The sequence below is a fragment of the Ailuropoda melanoleuca genome, chromosome 12, assembly GCF_002007445.2.
Source record: "Ailuropoda melanoleuca isolate Jingjing chromosome 12, ASM200744v2, whole genome shotgun sequence".
In the NCBI taxonomy this organism is placed as follows: Eukaryota; Metazoa; Chordata; class Mammalia; order Carnivora; family Ursidae; genus Ailuropoda; species Ailuropoda melanoleuca.
Window position 1 is genome coordinate 17,681,358 of NC_048229.1, and position 11,711 is coordinate 17,693,068.

General features: G+C 49.7%; 1 protein-coding gene across 1 annotated transcript in view; it reads left to right on the forward strand.

Moving 5' to 3' along the window:
• The window catches only part of FAM222A (family with sequence similarity 222 member A), a 54,938-nt gene that overhangs the window by 23,724 nt on the left and 19,503 nt on the right, over nt 1-11,711 (forward strand). The window contains 1 exon segment of the mRNA XM_034637997.1: nt 6,413-6,540. Coding sequence (XP_034493888.1) covers nt 6,413-6,540 — 128 coding nt within the window.

An 11,711-nucleotide genomic window follows, 5' to 3' on the forward strand; every position in this document is an offset into this window, starting at 1 on the left:
AAGAGGGAGAGAGAGGGAAGGAATAGGCGAGAGTGGGGTCAGGAGGGGAACAAGAATGAGGGACAGCAGGAAAAAAGAAAGGAGACAGCAGGACAGGGAGGCAGAGTAAGGGAAAGGGAGAGAGACAGGGTAGAGGAAGAAAGAGACAGACGGTGGAGCCTTCTGTTGTGGGGGAGGGGGCTGTGCACCCAGACTCCTTATGGCACTGCTGGGCAAGGGTCCCTCTGCCCTGCCATCCTGGCCAGAGGCAGGCAATTTCCAGTCACTCACTGTTTAGGGAGGACTGAGCTTTCTGAGGCTTCGTGCTGGCCTGGCTTGTGGTGCTGGGGACTGTCACAGAAAAGTGACTCAGGGCCACGGAGCCAGGATCTGACTCCAGCTCTCCCAGGCTCCCAGTCCGTGCTCATTCTCTTCCCCAGGCCCTGGGCTTCCCACCACCACTTCACAGTGCTCCCGGCACTTGGGGTCAGGCTCCACGGCCAGGACAGGGAGAAGGAGAACAAGGCTTCCTGTGCAGCAGGAGGGATCAGGGCGAGAACTGTGGGCAGCTCCTGCCCCCTCCCCTGTGAGGTCGTGGGGTCCTGAGGAATAGCAGGGTCCTAACAGTCCACCCCAGTGCTTTATGTGAACTGCTGGATTTTTCCAGCTCCCTGTCTTATCCCAGCTCAACCTTCTAAATCCCTCAAGCACAGACTGCATCTAGAACCCCCTGTGTGCCAACAGAGGACCTAGCCTGTTGCCCTGCACACAGCGTACTGGATTGTTTGAAAACCAAATCATAACCTCCCCTCATGTCCAAGCTGGAAGTCCCTCCTACGAAATCCACTGGGCTGTTCCCCCATCAAGATTCAGTGAGGGAAACAGAGTCAGGGAGGGACTGTGACTTCCTCCAAGTCACTGAGCCAATCAGAGCCCTGGTGTGGGCAGGTGCCACCCAGAGGCATCCAGGGCTGGCTCTCCTCTGTGAAATCCTACTCCCACTGGACACTGGGAAAGGCCTGACGTGACCTTCCCCTCCAAGCCACAGCTGGTCTTTGGCCTTGGGTAGAGCCAGCGAGGCCAGATAGGCAGCTCCAGGGGCGGGGAAGGACAGGGGCTGGAAGTGGTGTAGCCATGGCCTTCATGAGGTCACAGCCTCGAGTTTCTGTGGAGCCCAAGCATAGGTCTGCCCTGCTCTAGGGTCAGCCCAGCCTGGCAAGGGGTAGACTGCGGACCTGCAGGGTGCATGAGGGAAAGTTCTGCCCGCCTGCTACTTTCGGGAAATAGCAGCTGGAGGGAGAAGCCAGAAAAGTTCATTTCCTTTCTCTCTCTTTTTTTTTTTTTTTAAGATTTTATTTATTCTTTTTTGAGAAAGAAAGAGCCCAGGAGTGGGGGGAGGGGCAGAGGGAGAAGCAGACTCCCCACTGAACAGGGGGCCAACATGGGACTTGATCCCAAGACCCCTGGATCATGACCTGAGCCCAAGGCAGACACTTAACGGACTGAGTCACCCAGGTGCCCCCAGGAAAGTTCATTTTCAGTGGGTTGGATTTGGGAGTGGGAAGTCCGTTCTTACTGGATGTTCTCTTTGGCAGGACATTTTTTTTTTTTAAGATTTTATTTATTATTTGAGAGAGCACAAGCAGGAGGAATGGCAGGCAGAGGGAGAGGGAGAAGCAGGCCCCAGGCATTGGTAGGACATTCTTACCGATTTTTCACAGTGCACATGGCATGGGGCTGGCCCTCAAAGGATGCTCAGGGAGTGTTTGCTGCCTGAATGAGTGAGTGAGTGAGTGTGAGTGAGTGAATGGGGGGGGTAAATGACAGCCACCTCAGAATGGTTCTCCCAGAGGAGGGGTCTGCAGTTTATTCCTCTCAGTATTGTCCTGCCCAACGCAGGCCTCACACACTGTCCTCTGCGAATGTTTATGGGAGGAGTAAGTGGCCTCCCGGGAGCCCCTCCTCCTCCTTCCCCTCCTCCCCTCCCTCCCTTTGATCCCAGGCCCTGCTGGAGTAGAGTTAAAGTGGATTTGGGCACTGGGGAGAAGTGGGCCTTTGCCTTGGCTCCTTCCTGCCCAGCTGCTCAGGAGCTGGGGGCGGAGGGCACCTCCTCCACCATGATGGAGCCAGGGGTGGGGGCTGCATGTGTGTGAGGCTGAGGGTGCAGGCTCTGGTTGGGGTGACACCTAAAAGCTGTGTGACTTTGTGCAGATTACTTCCCCTCTCTGTGACCATTTCCTAATCTGTGAAATGGGGCTAAAAGCAGAACCCACAGAGGCTGCTAGGAAGTGGCGGTGAGGTATCACGGACAGGACGCACGGGGGACGCGGCACAGAGAACATCGGAAAAATGGGCAGCACTATTATTAGTACTAACGTGTGTACCGTTATTTGTGAGCTCCCCCTCCCGCTGGCTGGGGGCTTCCCGAGGCTCCCTGCAGCCAGACAGGCAGGGAGAGATGACAAAAGGCAGGCACGGCCAAAGGCCCCAATTCCCTGTTCTTTTAATAAAAATAAAGACAGCCTTTAGACAGCCTTCTCCTATGCATTGTTCTGCCAAGGCAAGCAGCAACAGACTCAATTCCTCCTCGGACTTGGAAAGTTCCTTCCTTTCTTTCCCCTCCCCTGTCACATTTCCTTTATCTAAATCCTCAGCCATGAAAGGGCATATCGACAGCTGGGGGCGTTATCTGGTGGAGGGGACCTTTTCCTAGGGGTGCCTCTGAGATAAGACGCCTTATCAGCCCCCACGTCAGGAATGATGCCAAAGCATTCTAATCATTGAGGCTTGCGACATTTTCTCCCTCCCTCCCCCCACCCCCCCCTTTTTTTTTTATTAAAGTCACAAAAGACCTTGGGCTTATAAACAGCCTGATTTGCAGATAGGGTTTCAAAATGAGCAGCGTTCCCAGGATGGTCCCTGGCTGGGGGAGTCATGAGTCAGTGTGGGGCCTCAGAGGAGCTAGCTTTCTGCAGATGGGCTGATGCCAAGCAGAGAGGGGGCAGGATGGGGTCACAGGAAGAACATGAGTGTTTTAGGCGCCTGCCCTATTCCCGTCCCCAGCTTGCTGTGTGACCTTGTGCAGGATGCTTGGCTTCTCTGGGCCTTGGTCACTTCATCTGACAAAAACTGATTCATTGATCCAGCCGGTCATTCAGCACCTATTTATTAAATGATTACTCTTTGCCAGACACCGGGGGAAAGAGACAAATAAGACATGGTCCTTGCCCCTGAGAAACTCACAGTCCAGTGGAGAGAGACAGACATAAAAATTGGCAATTACAACTTGGTGTGATTAGTTAGGACCGTGGGGGGGATGCCCAGAGGAGGGACAGCTGAGCCAGAGTCTGAGTTAAAAAGCTGGGGTGGCAGTGCTGTGGGCAGAGGGAGAGCTGGTGGGGATAGGCAAAGAAGGTTGGGCTCTGTTCTGGGGTTGGAGAGGGGTCTGACCGTCCTGTTGTAGATGGTTGGGATGATGTGGGAACTGGTGGTAACCCACTCGTCATTGTGCTCGGCTGGCTCCTGTCTCCTCCCACATTGACCCCCCACCTGCCCCAGCAGCAGGACATGGGGTTCCTGGGAAAAAGGGCAGTGAGTTGGGATTAGAGGCACAGAGAGGAAAACCCCTCCCGTTCAAGGGAAGGTGGTCTCTGGGGCTGTGGGGCCTCCAGAAGCAAGGGATGAAATGATCCAGGCTGTTGCACTGAGCTGAGGCCTGAACATGGATCCTGTCCCTTCCAGGGGAATCCTCTGTTGCCCCCTGAGCTGGTGACATCTCAGCTCCCAGAACTGCTTAGGCGTCCACCATCGGAGCACTCTGAAAACCAGAGCCCCACTGAGAGGGCAGCTGATGGGGTCCAGAGAGGCCCCAGATTAGGCAGCCAGCCCCTCATCCCCAACAACTACAGCCCCCAGCCTGCCCCATTCAGCTGCAAAGCATGCTGGAATGTGTGGCCCGTGGGGAGTTGCAGGGGAGGACCTGGACAGGGGCTGGGCTTCTTGGGCCCCTGGCATCCAGTGAAAGGCAAGAGGTGAGGAGGACCTGCAGGGGTAGGGGGTGCTGGGCATGGTCAGGATGCTGGTGGATAATGACCTGGGAGGGATCAGGGAGCCTCTCTCACAAGAGAGGGGCAGTAACTTCCCTGAGGTCACACAGTGGACACTGGGGCAGGGGTATGTAGGTTCCAGGGTTCCAGCCCGGTCCTGGCGGCTACCCGCTGGTGAGGGGGCAGGCTCATGTAGCCACTGCCTGCTGGGTGGCCCTGGGCGGGGTGCTACCTCTCTGGCTCTGGTTTCCGCATCTGTGGGGGGAGAGGACTTTCACCTGTGGCTGGCCGCCCTCTCCGGCTCTCCCCTCTGTCCCCCACACCCTGTGTCAGAGCCGTGAGAAGTGGATACCCGGCCGGGCCGGCATGACGGGGAGAGAGGCTGCGCCGCTGACCTCGTACCTTGCAGGTGCGCACGCGGTTGTGCGTGACCATGGACAGGCTGCATGTGCATGCGAGGGCGCCAGGGGGTGCGGAGGGGCGCGGCACTGTGGGCACAGGTGGACGGCGGCGCGCCCGTCTCCGGAGATGTACCTAGTGCGCGTGGACGGCGCCCTGCCCGTGTGTCCCCAGGTGTCCAGGCGGGGCAGAACGTGCGTGCGCCTATGTCCTAAAGGGCCCAGGTCCCCTGTCCCCCAGGAGCAGTGCCTCCTTCCTGCTGTCAAGGGCTTTCATCCCTGCTATAAACCCCACTTCATTCCCTTTTTAAACTGTATAATTTCTGCCTGATTGTAATGGCATATTTTAAAATTACCAGAAATCAAAGCCGAGAAGTGGATACTGCGTTAAGGCTGGCGATTGGGGGGTGGGGGGATGAGAACCTCCTCCCCTCCCCCATACACCCCCTACTTTCTTTTTTTTCTTTTTTTTTTTTTCTTTTTTTTTTGAGACAGTAATAGGAGAAAATTGGTTTTGAAACTGAATAAAAGTCCCTTTCAGAGTAAATCATTTCTTTCAGGGTACCTTTGCTGAAAGTAAAATAGAGCATAATGAAAGGTGGTTACGTGATTGTCTTTCATTTACCGAGAGGCCAGGACAGACAGGAGGCTGCAACCGTCTCGGGGAAATTCAAGATTGGAATAATTGCGCCGTAACAAGGAGCTTGTTGTGAAATTAGTATCTTAAGAAAGTAGTGAAAAAAGGCTTTTCCTCATGAATACTTCATTATTAGAAGAAAGCAGCAGAATTTAAGGGCTCCAGACACCTGTTTTTTTTTTTTTTTTTAAGAACCAGCAGGAGGACTGAGCTGGCCCAGCTTGGCTGCTCAGGACACTGGTGGGGGCGGGGTGGGGTCAGGAGGTGGTGGGGGGCCGGGGTCAGGCTGGGTGGACAGCAGGGCTGTCTGGCCACTGGCTCTGGCTCCTTACCGGGAAGAGAGGAAGGGAGGGCCCTGCAGAGAAGCCCCGCCCTCTCTTCATGGCCTCCAGGGCAGACCCCACCTGGCCTGTGTGCACCTGCCCCTCAGGGGCTCTGTGTTCTGGGAAGCCTGGGGGCCCTTGGGACCTGGGCTCAGGGCTCAGGCTCAGCACCCGTCAGGGTTGGAGACTGCGTGTTCTCCCAGGAATGCTGTCCTGGACATCTCCCCGTGCGGGTGCTGTGAGAATGCTCCAGAACAACATTTCAGCACGCTGGGACACCCGTGCACCCCCTGGCAGTTCCTGGGCGCCCACCCCCACCCTGCCGTGTAGCTCTCAAAGGTGACCACGTGGGGTCTGTGCTCTCTAGGAGCTCAAAACTGAAGGGCAGGGACAGACCCACTCACAGGTGGTGACCAGAGAGCCACAGGCTCCCCCGGCTGGATGGGTAACCTGCTGAGGAAGCGGGAAGGGGGTGAGGATCTCACCAGGCCTGGGGGCATCAGGGAAGCCCCTCGGAGGAAGTGACCTGCACAGTGAGCAGGGCCAGGGCATGTGGGACAGGTCAGTTCTGTCCCCGTCATGGGCCCACCCGAGACCTGGATTCTTTTCCTTTTTTTTTTTTTTTAATATTTTAAAAAAGATTTTATTTAATTTATTTATTTGACAGAGCGAGAGAACACAAGCAGGAGGGAGGACAAGAGATGGAGAGGGAGAAGCAGACTCCCCACTGAGCAGGGAGCCCGATGTGGGGTTGGATCCCAGGACCCTGGGATCACGACCCGAGCCAAAGGCAGATGCTTAACCGACTAAGCCACCTAGGCGCCCCGATTCTTTTCCTTTCTTTCCTTTGATGCCTCCAGGCCTCAGTGTCCTCATCTGTCAGATACGGGAGAAGGGGTATCTGCTCGGAGAGTCTCCGATGTTCTGCTGGATAGCGGGGAGGCTGCTGGAAGCAACTCCCAGCCAAGGGAAGTGGGAGGCGGGCACGAAGCAGTCCAAGTGACAAGCGCCTCATCTCCCTCCTCACAGGGACCTTGCTGCGCAGTGTGCCCCACCGCGGGCCCCCAGCTCAGCCATGCTGGCCTGTCTGCAGAGGACCCAGAACCCACCGGGCCAACACCTGGCCTGCCCAAGCAAGAGCCTGGAGCTGCGCAAGTGTGAGTGCACACTGTCCCTCTGCCCATGCCTCTCCAGCCCCCGCCTGTCCCCTGCCTCTGCCCACTGAGTCCGGGCCAAGGGACTGTCTTTCCTGGACACACCCAGCTTTTCCCACCTCAGGCCTCGGCAGGTCAGATCCCAGCAGGGAATGCCGTCTGAATCCCAGAACGTCCACCCACCATGACCCTGCCCGGGGCTCTCCATGGTCTAGGCCTTTGCCTGTGCTGCGCCCCCACCCCCTTTGGCTGACTCCCAAGGGATGTGATGACCACCCCAGGAGCCGTCTCTGACCCCAACCCCAGCCCCCTGCCTGGGACCCCACGATGCACCATGTCTGTCTCACTCACCGTGATTTTCCGGCACTGTTGGCAAAGAGGAGGACAATGCACACAGTCCTCGGGGGGATCTCAGCTCGGGGCCTGATTTGCTGTGTGATCTTGGGCATGTCTTTCCTCTCTCTGGGCCTTGCTTCTTCAGTGTGTTAAATTAGGGACTTGGTGTGGACTTGGTGATCTCCAGGGCTCTGTCTTCCTTGACCATCTAGGCCAGGAATACCAAACTCTCTGATCCGATTTTTTTTTTTTTTTTTTTTTAGCCACCATAAGGTCTTTTTTAAAATTTGAAGTATTTGGAAACATTTGAAAATAGGGAGATTTGCATAAAATCTGGATTTGTAATGTCTCTTGGGAAAAACCAAAACCCAGAGGCTCTGGTAACGTAGGCCCGGGTTCCTGCGCAACAGCTCTCTGAGATGAACTAGCATCGTCTCTTCAAAGGGGACACTCTTGGGGCACCTGGGGGGCTCAGCCAGGTAAGCGTCCAACTCTTAATTTCAGCTCAGGTCATGAGCTCAGGGTTGGGATCTCAGAGTTGTGAGATCGAGCCCCATGTCCTGCTCCACCCTGGTTAAGATTCATCAACCCCCCACCCCGGCTCATGCGTGTGAGCTCTAAGAAAAAGGGTAGAGGGACCGCTGTCTCCCTGTTGGCTCTGTCCTATGGCTCAGGATTGGTTGCCATTCATCATTGTGCTTACACTGTTGCTCTTTTTCCTTTCTTAATGTGTATCTTTGTAATTTTTTTTTAGATTTTGTTTGAGAAAGAGCACAAGCAGGCGGAGGGGCGGAGGGAGAGGGAGAAACAGACTCACTGCTGAGCAGGGAGCCCAATGTGGGGCTTGTTCCCAGGACCCTGGGATCATGCCCTGAGCCAAAGGCAGATGCTTAACCCACAGAGCAACCCAGGCATCCCTGGTGTTTGTCTTTAGACAAGGTAGGACATTCATGTGGTCCAGGATATGAAAGGAATGAAGAGGTATACAGACCGAAGTCTCCGTCTCGTTCCTATTGTACAACTATCTGCTCCCCTTCTCAGAGGCAGCCAGTGTTGTCCTGGGTGTCCTTCCAGATGGTTTTCTGCACGACCTAGCACACTTGGGACATCGTCCTGCACCTCCCTTTTTCACTTAGCTTTACAGCCTAATCTAAAGAGCTGCTTCCTTCTGTGGGCAGTTTTCCATAGCAAGGGGGAGCTGTAATTTATTTGACCAGTCCTCTGTATACGCTGGACCCAGCCTGTTGCCTTTACAAGCAGTGTGACAATACGTAACCATGCACATGTCACCAAGGTGTGAATAAAACTACAAGATAAATTTCTAGAAGTGGAAACACTGAATCAAAGGTCTTCGCCTTTGTAATTTTGATAGATGTAGTCTGAGTGACATCTTCAGATGACTGTGGGTGAGACGGCCTGTTCCCCTATACCTTCACCATCACAACATGGTATCACACTTCTCAGATGGGTCACCTCATCGGTGAAAGTAGGATCACAGTGTAGTTTTAAATTAAATTTAACATGAATGAGGATGAATATCTTTTCATGTTGGAGCTATTTTATCTTTGAACTCATCTCCTTGGTCCATTTTTTCAATGGGGGGGGTTTGTCCTTATTGAATTACAGCAGCTCTTCGTATATGATGGAATTAGGCCTCTGTCATCTGAATTGCATATAGTTTCCCCAATTTATCATTTGTCTTTGTGAAATCTGTATTTTCCTTTTAGGGCCTTTGGATTTTTGTGTCATACTTAGAATGTCCTTCCTCATGCTGAGATTTTTTTTTTTTTTTTTAAGTTCCCTAGTGTTTCTTCTAGTTTTTTTAAAAGTGTGAGGTACAGATCTAAGCAAGCATCTTCAAATCATTAGGGCAATGCTGTTTTAATTGTTAGAGTTATAATACATTAAGAATTTTAACTTTATTGAAATAGAATTCACATACCATATAACCCACCCATGTGAAGTGTACAATTAATGGTTTTTTAGTATATTTACGGAATTTTGCAACCATCCCAACATTCTTATCACTTCAAGAAGAAACCCCTTACCCATCAGCAGTCACTCCCTGACCCCCCACCCCACTCCCCTTCTTTGTAAATTCCCTATTCTGGACTTTCCTAAGAAGGGAACCCTATAGCATGTGATCTTTGGCAACTGGCTTCACGTAGCATCATGTTTTCAAGGTTCGTTCTTTAATATTTTGTGGTGCTTGTATGTTTCTTGTTATGTGGGGAGGGAGGGGGCCTAATTTCCTTGGCTGTTTTTCTGACTGAACTATAGAATGGGTAAGAACAAAAATCCTGTTTTTTTCTGTGATTGCATGAAATTTATAATTCAGAAAGAAAAAAAATTTTTTTCTGTTAATGCCCTCCAGGACCATGAGAAACCCTCAGTTCAGACTTTATTGTGTCCCTGGGAATGTTTTCATATTTGCTTCATCTAGATCTTGCACATTTTAAAAGTTTAATTCTGGATAGTTACTTTTTTTTTTTTTTTTTTGGCTGGTCTTTTCTTCCTGAAATGGAGGTTATTTATATAAAGGCTATTAATTTCTTTTTTTTTCTTTTTTTTTTTTTTTAAGATTTTATTTTTATTTGACAGAGATAGAGACAGCCAGCGAGAGAGGGAACCACAAGCAGGGGGAGTGGGAGAGGAAGAAGCAGGCTCCCAGCGGAGGAGCCCGATGTGGGGTTCGATCCCATAACGCCGGGATCACGCCCTGAGCCGAAGGCAGACGCTCAATCGCTGTGCCACCCAGGTGCCCCTATATAAAGGCTATTAACTCCTGCCCCCTTCCTGAATTGTTTGTAATGGTTTTTCCATTTGGTTTTAGATTTTCCAGTGACTCTATTTTATCATGTGCAAATGATAATCTTACCTCCTAGTTTGGAAGTTTTATACCTTAATTTCTTTATCTTAATAATGTTGGCTGCCATTCTTGGAACAATGAAAAAAAATGGTGGTGATAATGGACACACTTGCTTCATTCCTGACTTTAATGAGAAGGTTTTAGGATGTCCCCGTCCCCATCATGCAAAATGCTGGTTTCAGGGGGCAGATGTTTTATCAGGTTAAATAAGTGTCCATGTATTCCTGTTTTATTAAGAATTTAAAAAAATTAAGAATGGAAGCTAAAGCTTACCAAATGCCTATTCAGTGTCTATGAAGATGATATTTTTTTTCCTTTAATGTTTTAATAATAATGATAGAGCTCCCTTAACATCGAACTATCCTTGCATTCCCGGTTGAATCCCACTTGGTCATGGTGAATATTTCAGTATATTACTGGATTAGCTTGGCTACTTAGGGGTTTAGCTGCAACTGCATCTGTGAGATTAGTCTTCAGTTTTTTTGGAACAAATTTTTGTTGGGTTTCACGATTAGTTGCTCCTCTATGAAACCGTCTGGGCCAGTGCCTTTCTTTGGGGTGGGAGAGTAGCTCTTTGATTCTCCTGTAATAACTGATCTGTTAGAATTGTTCTGCTCCTTGAATGAGTTTGGTAGATTATGTCTGTCTAGGAAAGTATTCATTTTATCCAGTTGTCAAATTTACTTGCATGAGGTTGAACAAATTACCGTCCTTTTAAATGATGATTTCATCCTTATTTCTTGTATATTTTGTGCTTCTCTCCCCCACCCCATCCCCCTTTTTCTTGATTAGGTTAGTTAGCTAAGAGGTTACCAACCTCCCCTCCCCTAAGATCCATCTTTAGGATTGATTTATTTGTAATTACCCTTTTCTGGCTTCTAATTCATTAATTTATGCTTTTATTTTTATTAAAATCTTCTTTGTACTTTCCTTGTTTCCTAAAAAATTTGAGTTGGAGGCTTAATTCTTTATATTGATAAACAAGAAAAAAAAGGAAATATTAAGGCTATGAATTCTCTGAGCACTGCTTTAGTCGTATCCTATAGGTCCTAATAGAAGGTATTTCTATCACTATTTTTTAAAATCTCTTATAATTTGGTTTTGATTTCTTCTTTGACCTCAGGCTTGAGTTCCACCTCTCCACTCAGGTAGTAGGTGCTTTCATAATCCATTATTTCCAGTTACAATGCATCGTGATCAGAGAATGTTGTCTGTGATTTCTACTTTTTGGGACTTGAATTTTTCTTTGTGATGTAATCGGGTTTTGTGAGTTTGGTGTATACCAATTATATCTCCCCCATTAATTATGTTAGTTATGTCTTCGTATCCTTGCTTACCATCACGGATGGAGAAATGAATTAGATATTTTCTACTCATGTGTTCCCAGTCTGTTTCTTCTTGCAGCATTTACAGTTGTGGCCTTATGCATGGTGAGGCAATGTCATTTAACACAGGGATATTAATACTTTAAATCTTTGTAGTAAACTGCATTTTTCTTTGCCATGTTTAATATTGATAGTTACCTGTGCTTTTTTAATTCACATTTTCCTTGAAACTTTACTGATCTTTTGATTTCAGCCTTTCTGAATTACTTGGTTTAGACATGACTCATAGAGTTGGATTAAGCTTTGTGAGACAATCTGAATGGCTTTTTAAACATTTTTTAATGTTTTAGCCCATTTACATTTATTGATATGACAGGTGTCTGATCTATTTTGTGCTTTATTTTAATTGCTTTGAAAAGTCTATGTCAGGGCGCCTGGGTGGCTCAGTGGGTGAAGCGTCTGCCTTCAGTTCAGGTCATGATCCCAGGGTCCTGAGATCGAGTCCTGTGTCAGGCTCCCTGCTCAATGGGGAGTCTGCTTCTCTTGCTGTCTCTCGCTCTCAAAAAATTGATAAAATCTTTTTTAAAAAGATTTATTTTTTTTTTTTAAAGATTTTATTTATTTATTCGACAGAGATAGAGACC